The sequence below is a fragment of the Tetrao urogallus genome (genome assembly GCF_951394365.1).
Source record: "Tetrao urogallus genome assembly, chromosome: 7".
In the NCBI taxonomy this organism is placed as follows: Eukaryota; Metazoa; Chordata; class Aves; order Galliformes; family Phasianidae; genus Tetrao; species Tetrao urogallus.
In genome coordinates, this window is record NC_136820.1 from 46,600,137 (window position 1) to 46,619,845 (window position 19,709).

The window sequence follows — 19,709 nt, forward strand, 5'->3', positions numbered from 1 at the left end:
CTCAGTGAGGGTACAGAATATGGGGACGTCCATGGCACCCCCTTCTTGCCCCAGAACAGAGACCAACCGTGGCTGTAGGCCCAACTGGGTTCTTGTCCCACCTCCACCACTACCCATGGCAGATTGCCACAACTGTTACTCCTGCAATGAGGGCTGGCCCTGCTGGAGGGAAGCCACAGAACATGGTGAAACCTCACCTGATGATGGTGAGGAAGAGCTCTGCAGTATAGATGTAGGCTGACGAAAATGAGGCTGAGGCTGTAAACTTCCCAAATGTGCTGAAAACCTATCCATCATTGCTGTTCATGCTTCCCTCCTGCACAACCTCTAACAGCTATGCCAATGTGTGTTTTCCGGCTTGCACAATTACGCTGCCCTCCACGGGGTGTTCTACTGCCAAATCCAATACAAGCAGATGGCCAAAAGCAGAAGGGAGAGAGAAAGGCTGGAGCAACAAGCAGGGGATGATCAGATGGAGCAAGCAGCAATGGTAGGCAGAGGAGCACAGCCTCTGGACTGCTGTAGCGGAGCTGAAAATAAGACCAAAGCAAGAAGGAAACCCACATCCTTCAAAGTGCCATGCTGGTTGCAGCTGGCTGAGCAAAGGCAAGAGCTGAACAGCAGGCCTGTGTTCTTAGGGAACAAGCTCAGAAGCTGCTGGCCACCTTCAGAAACAGATGGAAAAGCTAGAAAGGGAACGTGTTCCTGGAAAAAGCCTGTGTTGAGCTGGCAAAGCCACCAGGCTGCGGGCATCGAGGTGGACAGGATGGTGCTCCTGGTCCAGGAGAGAAAAAAGACACAGAGGCAGCCGCAAAGGAGGGAAGCTTTCTACCTGGTGTCACCTATCCTGAGCCCAGAGAGCAAGTGGGCTCCTGGCCTAAGCCCAGAGAGCAGAGAGATGGCAAGAAGGCACTGGCGCCTCGGGCTGGGGATGTAGGCAATGGTAAGCGAGGGGGCCAGGTGTCCCAGCCACTCGCTGCGTTCCAGCAGAGCAAGCTCCAGCTGAAGAGAGGGTCAGGCTCAGCCTCCTCCCCTGTGCTCCTGGAACCTGCTAAACCTCTGCCTCGTGGCTTGCTCACTTCCCACCAGGCTGCATCTCAGGGCGCTAAACCCAGCAACTGGATGTTCCTAGGGGACAAAAGGGGCTGTGTCCTGCCCACAGCAGAGCTCCCAGAGACAGAAAATGAACTCTGTGGGTCCTTCTCAGCCAGCACAACCAGTGAAGGAGACACAAGGCCTGCAATGACACATGACAAACCTGAATGGACCACTGCCATTGCAGGAGACAAGCGTCATCTTGGAGAGGGAGTGAACAACCCACAGCCTGCACGTGTGCCAGAAAGTCTTGAAACCAGAAACAACACAAAGAATACGAAGCAAAAATACAGAGATGAGAGCACTGATCCCCCTGAACCCAAAGCTAAACACCAAGCCTCCCACATCCCTGATGTGCCAGGGACCCCCAGAGCAGCACCCAGCTCCCCAGAGCCAGGAGGGCTGAGTGCATCACCTGACATAGCTGAGCTGCTGAGTGAAACACCAGAGATAAAAGCTGATGAGCTCCCTAGGAAGCAGACAACAGTCACTCAGGAGGAGAACGTGCAGCCATCCAGCGTAAGTCATTTGGCTGGAGAAGAGAGCACTGGGGCAGAACTTGAGAAGACAAACAAAACGAAAGAAGTAAGTCCATCAGGATTTCCAGAAGAACCCAGTCCTGATCACACAGCTCAGGAGAACAAACCAGAAAACAACAGAATCTCTGCACTTGGTTTGCCAGAGGTGACAGATGACCACAGTATGCCCCATCTACAAGAAACAGAACCTCAGGCCATAGATGGCCAACTGGTAACTAACCCACATAGCAGTATTCTGGTACATGATGTAAAGCAGGAGAGTGCTGGAAGCTGCTCAGATACCACCGAGGGCAAGGAGACCGATGTCCTGTTGTTGGCTCCTGGTACAAGCTTTTCAGGTGATGACAAACGTCTGAGAACTGAACTGTGTCTGTGACCAACCAGCTGTTGGCAAGCAGGTTCAGCATCCACAGGACAGGTGCTGTCCATTTCTCTTGCCAGCACAGGAAAATCAGACAGAAGATGCAAAGAGCTTTGGAGGTGGAAGAAACCCTTTTTATCCTCCTCCAGAGCTTACGTCTGCAGTTGATTACAAATCTCATTTGTATTACGTATACATATACATAATGTATGTATCACATACATATATGTTGTATTACATATACATAAAAATCTCACTAGGGATGGAAATCCACATGTTGGGCATACACGTGAAAGTCAGAACTTACTGAGTTTGGATGTCCAGAACACAATGGTAGAGGATGGGATTTCTTCTTCATCAAGTAATTTAGGAAAGTTACCCAAGAAAGTTGGGATTCAACTAGGCAACATGGATTTTCAAGACAACAATGAATCCAGGTCTCTTGTGGCATTCACTGTGGCATCGCTACCTCTGCCATCCCTATGTGGTTTCATCTCAACCCCCCTAGATGCCCACTGCTGCCTCAGCATGAATACTACAGGAACTAGCAATTACACTAATAATAAAGAAGCTCATCAGAAACCTTAGAAAGCAAAAGTAAGAGCATACAGACTGTGAAAATGTTTGTGTACGTGGTCTATTGCGGTAAGAGGGTTGATGGCTGGACTAGATGATCTTAGTGCTCTTTCCAACCTTAATGATTGAGTGATTCTATGATTCTGTGTAGTGCATCACTTCATGTTATGTGATGTGTTAATCATGTCCATTAAAAATATATATATATATTTATGTATATACAAATATATATATATATATATATCCCGCCATGACAGTGATGAAATATACACTGGCTCTGTCAGATCTATTGATGGAATAAAATTGTTTAATGACTGCATCTGCTGCAAAAATGAATGCCATTGCTTATGCAGTGAGACGTGAGTATGAATCGAGGGAAAAGGGAGATGTCCCTGAGAGCTGCATGATTCATTAGATGCTGAAATTGGGATGGGCAAGTGCCTTGGGACAAAGTTTGAGGGAGCTGGGAGGAGATCTAGGAGACCTCATTGCAACCTTCCAGTACTTACAAGGAGCTTATAATGAGGAGGAGGCTGACTCCTTGCACGGTCTGATAGTGATAGGACAAGGGAAAATGGTTTTTAACAACAGAGGGAAGAGAGCTGTGGGTGCCCCATCCCTGGAGGTGCTCAAGGCCAGGTCAAACAGGGCCCTGGGCAGCCTGACCTGGTGGAGGGTTACCAGCCCATGGCAGGGGGTTGGAAATAGATGGTGTTTAAGGTCCATCCCAAAACAAGCCTTTCTATGTGATGATTCTGTGATCCATTCAGCCCCACATCTCCTTGTGAGATGAAGACAGTCAAAGGAACAATCTCTTTCTATGAAAAGTGTCACCTGAGGGTGACAGAGTTTACAAGAGGACACTGAAGCTTTCCCAGGTTATTGGCCAGCCCTGCCTGGTGACATTATGAAAAACAGCCTCAAGAAGTCATGTCTGCATTAGCACATGAGAGAGCAGCCATGTCTGAGTCACTCCCAGGGAGATTTTGTAGCCAAAATCACAGAATCAGAGAATCACAAGGTTGGAAACGACCTGCAAGATCATCTAGTCCAACCACCCTCCCATTCCTATCAGTACCACAAGCTACTAAACCATATCTCGTAGCTCCTCATCCAGGCGCCTCTTGAACACTACCAGGGACGGCGACTCCACCACCTCCCTGGGCAGGCCATTCCAGTGCCTGAACACCCTTTGAGAGAAAAAGTTTCTCCTTATGTCCAACCTAAACCTCCTCTGGTATAACTTCTGGCCGTTTCCTCGGGTCCTACTATTTGCCTGGGAGAAGAGGCCAGACCCTTTTGCACCACAGCCTCCGTTCAGGAAGGTATACAGTGCAATGAGGTCCCCCCTGAGCCTCCTCTTCTCCAGACTGAACAATCCCAGCTCCCTCAGCTGCTCCTCATAAGACTTGTGCTCCAGACCCCTCACCAGTTTTGTTGCCCTTCTCTGCACACGTTCTAGGGCCTCAAGGTCTTTCTTGTTGTGAGGGCCCAAAACTGAACACAGTACTCGAGGTGCGGCCTCACCAGCGCTGAGTAGAGCGGGATGATCACCTCCCTGCTTCTGCTGGCCACACTATTTCTAATTCAGGCCAGGATGCCATTGGCCCTCTTGGCCACCTGGGCACACTGCCGGCTCATGTTCAGCCGAGCATCAACCAACACCCCCAGGTCTCGTTCCTGTTCACACTCGTCCAGCCACACATCCCCAAGCCTTTAATGCTGCATAGGGTTATTGTGGCCAAAATGCAGAACCCGACAGTTGGCCTTGTTGAACCTCATCCCATTCACCTCAGCCCAGCGATCCAGCTTATCTAGATCCCTTTGCAAATCTGACCTCTTTGCTACAGGGGATGCTGATGGATGAGTGGAAAGGAACAACATGAGCCACGCACAACTGGGTAAGCTCAGAGATTTCAGCTGCCCATGCAGGATGGGTTTGAAACGCCTCTGCAATGGAAGATCTCTTTGGCCAAGTCATCGCAGAGCATAGCAGTCACAGATTTTGGCTACAACCTCTGGAGCAGCCAAGAGAACTTTGCCACTTTACACACCACATTACACACTCTGAGGGCAATCCAGGTTTCCAGTTCCCAGGAATAAAGATATAAATCACTCAGAGAGACTGCCCAAGAAATTGTTGAGACACACAGCAGAAATCAGGTAACAGCCAGGCTGCTGTCACCCCTTATCCCCAAATTCCGTCTGCTCTGAATGACTGTGTAATGAACCCACAGTTTTTCTTAAAGATACCCCCTCAGTCAAATCTGGTTTTGGATTGTCTCCAAAATGCTGTAGTTTAGATTCAGTGTTACGACTGACCAGGGTTTCTACCTGGGACCAATGAATACTGACAGCTTAGGACACAGCTGTCCACATCAAGCCAACATGTTGACCAGCCGTATATCATCGTCCAAAGTGAAAATACAAAGAAAGCTTTTCTGCTTCTCCTTCTGGCAGCAGCATGGGCTATCTAACCCTGAAGCCATAAGATGAGCAGCAAATTTGGTAAAAGGCACAAGGTTTGAGATGGGACAGGGAGATCACTCCCCAATCACCATCACGGGCAGAACAGACTCTGTGCTGGGAGAATAATATGAATTATTGCTTATTGTAACTAGAGCAGTGTGAGTTAAAAGCAAACTTAAACCGCTTTCCCCTGTGGCTCTGCTTGCAGAGGGCACCCTGCAGCCCCACCCGCTACCAAAACCTTGACACTTGAACCCAACCCAAATGGCAAATGGTGGCAAAGTGCATCCCAGAAGAATCCGGTATATCATTTCAGTGGGGGAACATGCTGGTTGAAGTGCTTGTTTTATCACATCTGATTAGGTGTTTAGTGCTCATACAGTTTAAACATTAATATTGCACTATTTAAGTGACATGCTCCACAGTAGCCTGGCCACAGAGGTAGTCACCATGGTCGAGTTTGGGGATTTCATAAGTGCTGTGGGGGAGTTTGGCCTCTATCAGAAGCTGGTGGTGCTGTGGATCTCCCTCCCACTGCTTCTTATTCCTTTCCCAATGGTTGGGCAAGTGTTCATGGTTGTGGACGTGCCTCATTACTGCAACACGGACTGGATCCGTGCTGTTGGCCCCAACCTGACTGAGGAAGAGCAGCTGAACCTCACCCTGCCCCGGGATGCGAATGGGGACTACGAGCAGTGCATCATGTACTCGCCTGTGGACTGGGACCTCGACTCCATCGTGGCATACGGCCTGAATGCCACGGAGAAGTGCAGCAATGGCTGGGTGTACCCCACAGCAGAGCAGCCATCCCTGCTCACTGAGGTCTGTATGTCCTTGTGATGCTTTGAGGATGCGGGATGGGATGGGATGGGATGGGATGGGATGGGATGGGATGGGATGGGATGGGATGGGATGGGATGGGATGGGATGGGATGGGATGGGATGGGAGCATCCTGTGGTGTAGGTTGGTTCAAGGAAATGTCACGGTGCTCACCACACATCTGCTTTTCAGCATCCTGGTAACTTGCAATGTATGCTATATGGAGGGACCTTTTCAATCTCCCTGCCAGTTTTTGCTGTCCTTCTGCCTGAATCTCCGTACATCCCCAACCCCGTGAAAAATATTTCCCTTCTCAGAGCTTTACTTGTAGTTGAGTTTTTTGGGGCCTCCAGAGACTTCAGGGCTTGGGCAAGATGTCCTACGGGCCATGAAGATGACAATGGGCTCTGCCTACTGATATCCCCAACTTCTCCCACTCTGAACCTCTGTTCACTCTTCCTCATTTCTCTCTTCCTTCTTCCTCACTCCCAGCTCCAACGTTTTCTCACAAGTACCTTCCACTGAGCTCTCTGCTGCTCTCCTGTCTTCCTCCCTTCCTCCTGCCCCAACCTGTCCCGCCCTTGCAGCCAGGGAAGCAAGGTGCTGAGACTCCTGTCCCAAGGTCCTACTTCAAGCATAACATCCCAGCCGGGAGGTTCCTTTGGAGTGTCTATGCTGGAGGGAGTCCTGCATGTCCCAAAGCTGTGGGCATCATTGAGTTCCCAATGGATCGCTCCATATTCAACCTGTGCAGTTCACGTAGACATTCATACCTTTACGAGTGGGATCTCTGCTCCCATGGGCTACAGCCAGATCGTGTGGGCGGACAGTTCCCGTGTCTGAATGGGACCAGAAGCACTGCCCAGCCGTAGAAACTTGGACTGCTCAAAAGCAAAAGCCTCTCTTTCCTTCCTCCAGTTTGACCTTGTGTGTGACAGGAAGGACCTGAGTGACATCTCCCAGTCTATCTACATGATGGGGCTTCTCGTAGGAGCTATCATCTTTGGACCACTCAGTGACAGGTGAGGAGACACAAATACCTACCTAGAGTAATTGCCTGGCACCCAAAAACATGCCTCACTGAAATTCATGATGCCCATGCACTCACTAATGAATGATGAATGAAGAAATACCCCCTCCACAGAGCTCAGTCCCTTGCCTGAGCAAGAGCATCTCAGTGGTCCATAGATACCTGAGATATCATACCTAGGTATGATATACCTAGTATACCATAGATACAGCCTGACGGATGTGGGGGGGTCAATCGGCAATCATAATTCCAGTCCCAGTTGACATCTCAGCTACACAGGGATTCCACAGACCTACATTTGGGCACCTGCAGCTGCTAACCAGAGCATGTGTGCTTCCTTCTCGTGGCTCTGCTCTGCTTAGGGTGACCCTGGCCAAAGTCCTAAGGCTGTGGGAGCCCAGAGCCATACAGAGATCGTGGAAGGGAGAAAGGTACCGTATGTGTACAGAGTATTCGAAGTTGAACCAGTAGTACAGCCTGTTTCAGTTTCAGTCTGATCCTCTTTGCACTCAGCAGAGGTGGTGTGGAGGCCTTCCTAGGGCTTGGTACTTTGGAAGTGACTTTAACCTTTGCTGGCACCACATCTGGTCAGAAGTGGCAAGGCTCCTTTTCCTGTCTTCCCCTTCCTGGGTCGAGGAGCTTTGTTCACATGGATCCCAAATCAGTGTGTATCCCTCTGGGCTCTTCCCCATACCCATGGAGTCTCTTCAGATGCCAACTATGCCTTCCTCCTTCTTCCACAGGATCGGCCGCCGTCCAGTCCTTCTGATCTGCCTTCTCGGCCAGAGTTTATTCGGTGTAGCAATTGCCTTTTTGCCCAATTTCACTCTATACATTGTCTTCAGATGTATCATGGCGACTGCTGTGTCAGGAATACTGATTACTACCTTGCCCTTAGGTGAGTAGGCTGCCCTGGATGTGAGGAAAATTGATGAGGGCCCTCAAAGACGCAATGCAAAAAGGGACATAAATGATAGTCCTGGACATTTTAAAGGCAACCCTCTTAAACAAAAGCTCTGTGACAGACCTGGTCCTGCTCCGGCAGGAACAAGACCTATATGAGCCAATCCCCAGGACAGAGTATAGAGAAAGAGGCGTGAGGGGGGTTCATTACAGGGACTGTGCTGACAGCCCAGAAGATGCTGTGAGCCCTTGACAGGGACGTGCAGTGTCTTCATTGCGTGAGGCCATTTCTAACATGTCACTGACAATGTCCCGGAGGTCTGACTGCCAGCCTCCAGACTCCCGTAGAGCTCATCCCTGGGAGAGACACACTGCTTGAATGAGGAGAAATCATTCACAACGATGACACTGAATCTTCATTATTCTTTCCAGCTACAGAATGGGTTGGTGTCTCCTATCGACCAACAGCAGTGCTTGTTTCCCACTGCTTTTTAGCCACTGGACAACTGGTCTTGGCTGGCTTGAGTTATGGTATACGTAACTGGAGGTTGCTGCAAATAGCAGGGTCTGCTCCTATGTTTGCCCTTTTCTTCTACTACTGGTAAGTGGCAGGTGGGCAGTGAGTTCCCTGCAAACATGACAGGTGCTGACATCATGCCCGCTGCTGGTGGTAAGGGGACAGGCTATGAGGAAGCTGAGCAGGTCACAGTGCTGTTTTCTGCTCTCACCTCCTTGGCAGGGTGCTACCAGAGTCAGCTCGCTGGCTGGTGACAAAAGGCAAAATAGAAGAAGCTAAGAAGTACCTTAAGAAGGCAGCATCCATCAACAAACGCACCATTCCTCCAGAAATGCTGGACCAGGTACAGCAGTGACATGCCTTGCACACCCCACAGACCTGCCTCTGTGCTTGCAGCCCTGGGGCAGCAGGATTAAGCCAGTAAATAAAGACCTGGCAAGATGCTGGTGTTTCCAGTTCAGAAAAGAGCTGTAGAAGATTTGGGGTCATCGGGCAAAGAGCTTTCCATGCATTGAGAAACTGTTTAATGATGGGTGATGCATAACTCTAGCTTAAATTGACATGAGACGTGGTCAGGGAGGAGGGGCCTCTTCTGCTGAGGCTCAGCCTGCAGCATTGCCAGAGTTCACCGTGGGAAGAAGAAAGGAGGAACCCAAATGCTCCCCTTACTTTTCTGCAGTAAAAACTTCACCAGTGTTGAGGGTGAGCATGAATCCTTGCTCTGTGGTTTTCCATGCCTAAATATCCTAAGAGGGGGTTACCCACCTTTCCGATCCGCGCACTGTACACTGCCAAAATGTTCGTCCCAAGGAACCCCTCTGATTCCAAACTCTAGCTCAGGACACCCAGTCCCCAGGCACAAGAGCCCAGCCCCACTGGGCTGCTGTCCTTCCCAATACAGCTGTGGTCTCCTCCATGTCCTGCTGGGGTTGTCTTTTGTCTTCTGCTGGAGAAAGAGCTAGCCATGGGTTTCCTTTGTCTGCTCTGACTCTGGCTTTCTGATGTTGAAGATGAAGTGTGAGACCAAGACCAAGTCTGGAAGTATTCTGGATCTCCTTCGGAAGAAGCACCTCCTGAAGGTGACTTTAATCATGATGTGTGCCTGGTAAGTCACCACCTGGTTCTTTCTCTCCTAACTTCCATGTGAAGGGAAGAATGCACCGAGGGTTTTTCACAAATGTAAATTCACTTCACAATTTTGGGGGACATGGGATCATAGAATCAGTAAGGTAGGTAAGATCATCAAGTCCAACCATCAACCCATGCCTCTGACCAGCTGTGAATCGTTATGGAACTACAGAATCATAGAGCGGCTTGATTTGGAAGAGGCCTCAAGGATCATCAGGTTCTAACCACCCTCCCACAGGCAGGGTTTCCAGATGCTAGATCCAGGACTAGAGGAGATATCCCAGGACCCCATCACATCTATGTATTTGCTATCCTTTCTCTGCAGGCTGGACGAGATACACATTTTCTGGGCACGGGGAGAAGATGATTATTCTAGATACTGTGCGGGTTTGGGGAGAGCTGGGGTAATTCCAATTTTGAGGGAACCTGTGGACTTCAGGGCAGTTTCTGGTCCCTACAGAAATTCTGGTTACAGCCTGTATACTGCTGAGCATATTGGTGTCCATAATGCATTACCTGGTTTAACTGTGTCCTACAGAACTGTCACAGGTGTTGACCAGAATTAACATAGAGATTCCTGGAAATTTAAACAAATAACTGCTTGTCTTCTAACTAACCTACATTTTTAAAGAAAAAAAATCCATGGAAACTCAGCTGATTACCTGCTCTGTTCCATTGAATTTCAGGTTTATGGATAGTCTAGTCTACTATGGACTGAGCCTTAATGTGACAGGCTTTGGCCTCGACATCTATCTGACACAATTTGCTTTTGGAGTAGTGGAATTGCCCGCTCGTATTTGCTGCATTTACCTGCTACAGTGGTTTGGGAGGAAAAAAGTCCAAGCTGTTCTCCTGCTGTTGGCTGGCTTGATGTGTCTCATCATTGTTGGCATCCCTGAAGGTGAACAAAACTCTTCCCAACTCAAGGGAGAGGCCCAACTCTTTTTAATTTCTTTCACAACCTGGCCCCCCCACACCTGTTCCTAACTATAGGTCCCCCACACTGTGTACCTTTACCCCTGCCCCTGTTGTTATTCGGGTGATGCAAGTAAGGCGGGTTTGTGGCATGCTTTCAAGCTATTGAATCATAGATTCATAGAATCATACAGGTTGCAAAGACCACTAAGATCATCTGGTCCCACCATCAACCCATGCCTGTGACTGCTCTACACCATGTCCCTCAGTGCCACATCTCAATGTTTCTTCAATACCTCCTGGGCAGCCTGTTCCAATGCATTAGCACTCTTTCCAAGAAGAAATTTTACCGAATTTCCATCCTGAACCTCCCCTGGTGCAACTTGAGACCGCTTCCTCTTGTCTTACTGCTAATTACCATATCTATTATATGTGACATTTTCAAATGAGCATTCCCCAGCGACTTGCAGTGCCTTAGTTAGGAAATGAACAAGGCCTGCGAAGAAATATGGGTTTCCTTTGCTAGTTGTGCAGTGGGTATTTTCTGAAAAGGATATGCTAGGAGAGGTATCCAATACCTTAGGTGGCAGACCTGCTTGGAAAGTCCATCAGAATCACACAATCATGGAATTGTTTGAGCTGGAGGGACCTTTAGAAACCATCTCGTCCAACTCCACTGTAGTGAACAGGGACATCTACTGCTTGATCAGAGCCCCATGCAGCCTGACCTTGAATGTCTGCAAGGACAGGGCATCCACTGCCTCTTTCAGCAGCCCGTGCCAGTGCCTCACAACCGTTATTGTAAAAGACTTCTTCCTTATCACCAGTCTGTATAAGCTATATCTCCCCTCATTTAGTTTGAAAATATTCCTACACGTCCTACCACAACAACCCCTGCTAAAGAGGGCTGTCTCCAAAAATCCTACTGCAGAGACCCAAGGTCCTGCAGAACCTTCTCTGTGGGCATCCCAGCAGCCATCTCTTCTCTTTCACCTCAGACCAGGCTGTGGCAATCACCGTCCTGGCAGTCATTGGCAAGTTTGCTGCGTGTGCCTCCTTCTCCACCTCCTATATCTACTCTGCAGAGCTCTTCCCCACCGTCATCAGGTGAGATTCCCCCATACCTTATGGCTTCCCATGACGGTGGGAGCACACAGGGATGCACACTGCAACCCGGGTGCTGGTGGTGAAGGGGCAGGAAGGAGGCACCATGACGTAGCCACCACGATGTCTAGCACCTCCTAATGGTGTAGTGCTGGTCTTCTGTAGGCCTGAGACCAGCCTACAGCTTTCACTTTGCCCTTCATCCCACAGGCAGAGCGGTGTGGGACTGTGCTCAATGGCAGCACGCGTGGCAGGGATCATCGCCCCGCTGATCCTCATCCTGGAGCAGTACCACAGTGCCATCCCCATGGCTGTCTACGGCAGTGCCACCGTGCTGGGGGGGCTGCTCTGCTTCCTGCTGCCCGAGACACGCGGGGTTGAACTGCCAGATGACACGGTGACAGATAACCACCAAAGGAAGTGAGTGCTTGGAGCTCTAGATTTAAAGCAAAAAAAATCCAAACGTGAAAATCTTAGGACATGATTTCTTCCTCTCTCCTTCATGTCTCCAGAAGCAAATTGCAGACCCTGTCCAAGACAAACAGTGAAGAGAAAGAAATAAACTCAGAGAAAGATATCTAAAGATGCTTGGAAAGGAAGGGATGAACAGACAAGCAGATACTAAAGGTCTACTCTAACAGAATCTGATTTTAAAGAAGAAAAATGAGGCACTGCTGTCTGGAAACTGGTCTTGCAGATGATCAACAAACTCACCACTCACAGTCAGAGGGAGAGGAGATCTGTGTCACCGTGTTTGGAAAAGTCGCGCGTGGGACTGTTCTTGAGAGCCAGTCTGCTGTGCCTGGCTGTGCGAGTCCTTCCTGACGTGTTTCCCAGTCCCTTGCAAACTGGTACCCATGGAACCATCCCTGTCGTGACTTACAGCAATCAAGAACTGCCAGCAGAGCAGCATTACTGGACAAGCGAGCGCCGGGCTGCGTCCCTCCTGCACTGAGCGCTGGGGCCGTCAGCCTTGGCGGCGGTCCGAGCCTCCGTGTCTGATCAGGATGTCACCACAACCCTGTCTCACGTACTTAGGTCTTCTTTCTATGTGGAGTTGAATTGGAATTTCTACAGGAATAACATAAATTATACTGGGAGTTTGATAAGAGGCGCTTGTAATGCAATATGTGAAGAATAAATGGTGTTGATTTCTTCTTTTCTTTCCTACAGTTTCACAGTTGGCCTTTGTAACTGCTGTTGGCTCTGGAGTGTTTTCTACACAGCAATTGTAAGCCTGTAATGTAACACACAGACTGAAACGTGTTTGGTTTCCCTCAGCCAGCAACAGAGTTTTCAAGCAGAACGAGTGGGTTCAACTAGGACATTTTTTATTTCTGAGCCTTCTGATGAACAATCTGCCCAGAGCCACATCCAGCCTGGCCTTGAATGCCTGCAGGGATGGGGCATCCACAACCTGCTTGGGCAACCTGTTCCACTGTGATTTTTGTCCCTACCTCTCCCAGAGCCTTCCCACTCCCTCCGCTTGGATATGGGGTCATCCTGTTTCCCTTACTTAGCCCTTCAGATCACCTCAGGCACTTTTTACCTTTTGCCCATGACCTCACTATCATGGGAGGCCACAACATTCCACTACATGGATGCAAAAGTGTGCTGTATTCACAGAAGCTATTCTAACTTGAATTTGCTCTATCAGCTCCATTTGTTACTGTGCAGGACAACACGTAGACCAGCTAACAACGACATTAAACACAGCAATACCATTGGACAGTTTCCAAGTCCTGATGAGCTGTGCAAAACATCGTCAGTCAAACTGCTCAGGTGCTCCTCAGCCAAGAACGACACATCCAGTGGTCTTCACACCAACCGGGTGCAGTTTTCTGGGGAAAAGCAGACAAAATGGATCTGCAGCTTATGAGAGGGACAAAGGAGATGGACAGAGAAGTACATCAAGTGTGCCTGGACAGCTTTAGTTATGAAGTGAACTGAAACAGACTGTCTCATAGAAGACTTCATTGAAGGTGATGCCATGATTCACTCCATAACTGTGCGCTTTATTCCAAGCTCTTCTCTCAACTTCCACTTTCATCCCCGTATTTTCCATAACAGCCTGACAGAGGCAGCTGCCAGCCTCTGCAAAGGAAAGAGTTCTCAATCAAAGGACGGATCAACTCCATCTTCAGACCCACTGAACAAGAGCATCTCAGCCACAACTTATCCAATCCCCTGACCAGCAGTGCTGCAGAGAGGTAACACCAGAGCCAGTCTCTCCTGGTGGGACACTGCTGCATGTCACTGATTTTATTAGAATGTTGTCTTCAGCAAACCACACACCTGTGGGATACTTTGTTCCAAGGAAAACATGTAGGTACGATGAAGAAGAAATAACGCCTCATCTGAAAATTTCTCAGCATCACCAGAAAGAAAGAAACCTTTCAGCAGTGTGCAGTCAAAGCTTTTGCACCACCACTGTAGAACTTTCTGGGCTTCATCATTTAAATATAGATGGGTATAGCAAGGGGGAAGCGGAAGGGGAAGGGAACAGGAACGGGAAGGGAAGGGGGAAGGGAAAGGGGAAATGGAAGCAGAAGCAAGAGCGGAAGCGGAAGGGGAGGTGTCCTTGCTCACCATTTCCTGTTTCTTCTATCATATCCTCTTTTTTTCCTCAGCTGATTATCTCAAATCTTAAAAAGGGATAAAACTTAAAGGAGCATTTTTAAAAAAGGGTGAGAAAACCATGCTAGACAGTCCAGAGAAATCCCTCTAGCAAGGTGAGATGGTTTTCAGTGCTGCATCTGCGCTGCCTTTCCCCTCACTGAATACAGTATTCCTTTGCTGTGCTCTGGCAGGTGTCTCACTTCACAGTCTCATGTTCTTGGAGATGGGACAGGAAAGGGAGAGGGAAAATATCACATCTATTCTGGCTTCTGATTTCTTTCTTTTGGCCTTAAACTAAAAGCACTTTCTCCAGCGAGAGCACTGTTGAACGTGACACAGCATGCAGTGCCCAAAGAGAAGCTATAGAGGGAGATGCAGGAAGGCAAAAAAGACAAAGAATGACAAGAACTGGCAGTCACTGCCTGAGTGGGAGAAGTCCCATGAATGGAGACTTTGCCTGTCCTCAGCAGTGTCAGAGCACCAGGTGGCCTTCAATTACAGCTGCTTGTAGGCCCAGCTAGAAGTAAGTGTTCTTTGTGTTCTCACTGACTTGGCCAGCATCTTTTACTTTCACGTGTCCTTTGTCAGGGCTGCTGCTGGCATTTTCATGCACCTAATGGAACAGAAAAAACTTAACAGCATGGCACAGTGTGATTTGATGACAGTCTTCTCCAATTAGGCAAATGGCACACAGCCTTCAGCAACCTGTCTTCCCATACATCATCCACGCTATGACTGGTGGTGGAACCCCTTCCCCTAACCACAGTACTGGGCTGCAATTCCACACTGCCCAGTTGGAAGCTAAACCATGATGAAAGCTGGAGAGCAAGGCATTGGCTTTTCCCTGGGGAGAGCAGGGAGCGCCAAGGGAAGCACCCACCACTCCGGGAGCCCTTTCACTTCATGGACAGGAATGAAGCAATGACCACTGTGGGTCTGAAATACCTTTCTGGGTTGCGTTATGGGCAGATCGCCACCAGCGTCCTACTCATCCACTGTAGGGGGGGATCCCAGTTCCCTGTTTTCCAATCACTGGAAGCCCTCAAAGAAGCCACTACCCACTGCCCACACAACGCCAAAGGGCCGTTCCGTGGTGCCGCTTTCATCTTCTGACTAAGAGGAGGCAGCATGGGGGCTGCCAATCACTCACCACTGCTGTGGGTTGGCCTCCCTCTGTGCCATCCGCCAGTTCGACGCCGCGGGTCTCAGGCAGCAGGAAGCAGAGCAGCCCCCCCAGCACAGCGGTAGACGGCCATGGGGATGACCTGGTGGTACTGCTCCAGGAGGAGGATCAGCAGGGCGGTGATCCCTGCCACCCCTGCCACCATTGAGCACAGACTCACGCCGCTCTGCCTGTGGGAGTGAGGGATGGTGAGAGGTACAGGCTGGACTTGGCTCTCTCTGTAAACACTCCTGTGCTTTCCTCCTCAGCCATGTCTGCAATGCCTCAGTGAGGGTACAGAATATGGGGACGTCCATGGCACCCCCTTCTTGCCCCAGAACAGAGACCAACCGTGGCTGTAGGCCCAACTGGGTTCTTGTCCCACCATCACCACCACCACCACCACCACTACCCATGGCAGATTGACACAACTGTTACTCCTGCAATGAGGGCTGGCCCTGCTGGAGGGAAGCCACGGAACATGGTGAAACCTCACCTGATGATGGTGGGGAAGAGCTCTGCAGTATAGATGTAGGCTGACGAAAATGAGGCTGAGGCTGTAAACTTCCCAAATGTGCTGAAAACCTATCCATCATTGCTGTTCATGCTTCCCTCCTGCACAACCTCTAACAGCTATGCCAATGTGTGTTTTCCAGCTTGCACAATTACGCTGCCCTCCACGGGGTGTTCTACTGCCAAATCCAATACAAGCAGATGGCCAAAAGCAGAAGGGAGAGAGAAAGGCTGGAGCAACAAGCAGGGGATGATCAGATGGAGCAAGCAGCAATGGTAGGCAGAGGAGCACAGCCTCTGGACTGCTGTAGCGGAGCTGAAAATAAGACCAAAGCAAGAAGGAAACCCACATCCTTCAAAGTGCCATGCTGGTTGCAGCTGGCTGAGCAAAGGCAAGAGCTGAACAGCAGGCCTGTGTTCTTAGGGAACAAGCTCAGAAGCTGCTGGCCACCTTCAGAAACAGATGGAAAAGCTAGAAAGGGAACGTGTTCCTGGAAAAAGCCTGTGTTGAGCTGGCAAAGCCACCAGGCTGCGGGCATCGAGGTGGACAGGATGGTGCTCCTGGTCCAGGAGAGAAAAAAGACACAGAGGCAGCCACAAAGGAGGGAAGCTTTCTACCTGGTGTCACCTATCCTGAGCCCAGAGAGCAAGTGGGCTCCTGGCCTAAGCTCAGAGAGCAGAGAGATGGTAAGAAGGCACTGGCGCCTCGGGCTGGGGATGTAGGCAATGGTAAGCGAGGGGGCCAGGTGTCCCAGCCACTCGCTGCGTTCCAGCAGAGCATGCTCCAGCTGAAGAGAGGGTCAGGCTCAGCCTCCTCCCCTGTGCTCCTGGAACCTGCTAAACCTCTGCCTCGTGGCTTGCTCACTTCCCACCAGGCTGCATCTCAGGGCGCTAAACCCAGCAACTGGATGTTCCTAGGGGACAAAAGGGGCTGTGTCCTGCCCACAGCAGAGCTCCCAGAGACAGAAAATGAACTCTGTGGGTCCTTCTCAGCCAGCACAACCAGTGAAGGAGACACAAGGCCTGCAATGACACATGACAAACCTGAATGGACCACTGCCATTGCAGGAGACAAGCGTCATCTTGGAGAGGGAGTGAACAACCCACAGCCTGCACGTGTGCCAGAAAGTCTTGAAACCAGAAACAACACAAAGAATATGAAGCAAAAAAAAATATGACACCAAAGATAAAAGCTGATGAGCTCCCTAGGAAGCAGACAACAGTCATTCAGGAGGAGAACGTGCAGCCATCCAGCGTAAGTCATTTGGCTGCAGAAGAGAGCACTGGGGCAGAACTTGAGAAGACAAACAAAACGAAAGAAGTAAATCCATCAGGATTTCCAGAAGAACCCAGTCCTGATCACACAGCTCAGGAGAACAAACCAGAAAACAACAGAATCTCTGCACTTGGTTTGCCAGAGGTGACGGATGACCACAGTATGCCCCATCTACAAGAAACAGAACCTCAGGCCTGTAGAAAACGAAAGACAAGATTTTCCCCAAACAGTCATCCCAAATTTAGATTGGCAAAATCCACAGACAGAAACTCCACCTTGCTTTGATCCAAATCCCTCCACGCTGGGACAGGAAATCCTAGCAGAAACAAACGCTCCACTGGTAGCATGGGACACCTCCAGCCTCCTGTTCCTTGCTGGACAGGATGAGGTTGTTACCGGACACCCAGGAGGGAGCCAGAGCTGTCCACTACTGCAGCACTACACTGCAGTACTACCAGTGCTGAAGGCCCAACAAACAAATACCTCCCTGTGCAGGAAGGCAGCATTCCCCCATGCTACCTGTTCACCAGCCATGCTTCTGACAATCAGAATCTCTTTGATGCGTTAAATGATGTTTCAGACCAACCTGGCCAGGATGCTCATGCACAAATAGGAAGGAGCAGAGAAATATCAGAAGCTGAAGAAGTTCTGGAAAATCTCTCTTCTGCAGACCCAAATGTGTCCAAGGATGGCCTTTTCAAACAGGAGTTCTTCATATAGTTGGGGGGAAAAAAAGAAGAAGGGCTTAGAAATCTGCCACCCCTCTGGCACTGGGTGAATTCAGTTGTGCATTGGCTGATTTATTAGCAGCTTAAGGAGCTAAATTTAAGATCTCTATCCTGATCGTGGCGGATCAGTGCTCAGTTCCCCAAAAAAAGAAAGAGCATCACAAAGTCTGGCTTGACTGTGAGAAACCTGCAAGGGGAGAGTCATACCTGCAGTGGGACCAGCACCTCCATCTACTGCAAGGCTTCCTCTGAGGATGATTGCATGGCCACAGTCTACAGCAGTGAGCAACGAGCTCAGCAAGATCCTGAAAGTCCCAAGACAAGAAAGCTGTTATCAGGAAGGAACTGACTCCTTGGCCATAAGTGCAAAAAGAAAACAAATGGGCAAAGGCAGAGGTGAGGAGGGCAGGGTGGATATTTGGATCCAAATCAGGTCTTTGCAATAGCAGTGCTTCCACATAAATCCAATGTCTAAGCCCTCCTGGAGTTAAAGGAGGGTTAGTAAGTACTGTCAGAGTGGTTTGCAGGAAGAATCTGTTCACAATGAACAACTGTGTTCAAAAAGCTTACAACCCTCAGAACTCCACCGAGTTTATTGATTGATCTCCTCTGATTACAGTGCAACCCTAGGTATCTATTTCACATTGACACAACTATATTTAGACACCTAGAGACGAACAAATGCCATATATGCACTCTTTGATAACAATGTCTCACTCCCTCATGATACTTTCCCTTTTTTTTAGACTGCGTAATTACTCCACAGGGAGGTTACCACTCATTTTATGATGATAGGTAAAGATAAGCAAATGACCTTGCCAAGGTCACTCAGTCTGAAGGCAGAGGAGGAGAGGGAATCCAGGTCTCTTGTGGCATTCACTGTGGCATCGCTACCTCTGCCATCCCTATGTGGTTTCATCTCAACCCCCCTAGATGCCCACTGCTGCCTCAGCATGAATACTACAGGAACTAGCAATTACACTAATAATAAAGAAGCTCATCAGAAACCTTAGAAAGCAAAAGTAAGAGCATACAGACTGTGAAAAATTTTCTGCTGTGCTTTTCCAACCATAATGATTGAATGATTCTACGATTCTGTGTAGTGCAACACTTCATGTTATGTGATGTGTTAATCATGTCCATTAAAAATATATATATATATTTATGTATATACAAATATATATATATATATATATCCCGCCATGACAGTGATGAAATATACACTGGCTCTGTCAGATCTATTGATGGAATAAAATTGTTTAATGACTGTATCTGCTGCAAAAATGAATGTCATTGCTTATGCAGTGAGATGTGAGTATGAATCGAGGGAAAAGGGAGATGTCCCTGAGAGCTGCATGATTCATTAGATGCTGAAATTGGGATGGGCAAGTGCCTTGGGACAAAGTTTGAGGGAGCTGGGAGGAGATCTAGGAGACCTCATTGCAACCTTCCAGTACTTACAAGGAGCTTATAATGAGGAGGAGGCTGACTCCTTGCACGGTCTGATAGTGACAGGACAAGGGAAAATGGTTTTTAACAACAGAGGGAAGAGAGCTGTGGGTGCCCCATCCCTGGAGGTGCTCAAGGCCAGGTCAAACAGGGCCCTGGGCAGCCTGACCTGGTGGAGGGTTACCAGCCCATGGCAGGGGGTTGGAAATAGATGATGTTTAAGGTCCATCAACAAGCCTTTCTATGCGATGATTCTATGACCCATTCAGCCCCACATCTCCTTGTGAGATGAAGACAGTCAAAGGAACAATCTCTTTCTATGAAAAGTGTCACCTGAGGGTGACAGAGTTTACAAGAGGACACTGAAGCTTTCCCAGGTTATCAGCCAGCCCTATCTCGCGACATTATGAAAAACAGCCTCAAGAAGTCATGTCTGCATTAGCACATGAGAGAGCAGCCATGTCTGTGTCACTCCCAGGGAGATTTTATAGCCGAAATCTGACCT

At 49.1% G+C, this 19,709-nt stretch overlaps 1 protein-coding gene across 1 annotated transcript; it reads left to right on the forward strand.

Annotated features, from left to right (window-relative positions):
- Window positions 1–5,454: 5,454 nt before the first annotated feature.
- LOC306948684 (solute carrier family 22 member 13-like) lies at window positions 5,455–12,039 on the forward strand (the record flags this gene model as incomplete). Its single annotated transcript, XM_079538348.1, has 10 exons — window positions 5,455–5,862; window positions 6,779–6,882; window positions 7,634–7,788; window positions 8,226–8,394; window positions 8,533–8,653; window positions 9,321–9,415; window positions 10,125–10,339; window positions 11,352–11,460; window positions 11,668–11,877; window positions 11,970–12,039. 10 exons carry the CDS (start codon window positions 5,455–5,457, stop codon window positions 12,037–12,039), a joined length of 1,656 nt encoding a protein of 551 aa, XP_079394474.1.
- Between the last annotated feature and the right edge of the window lie 7,670 nt (window positions 12,040–19,709).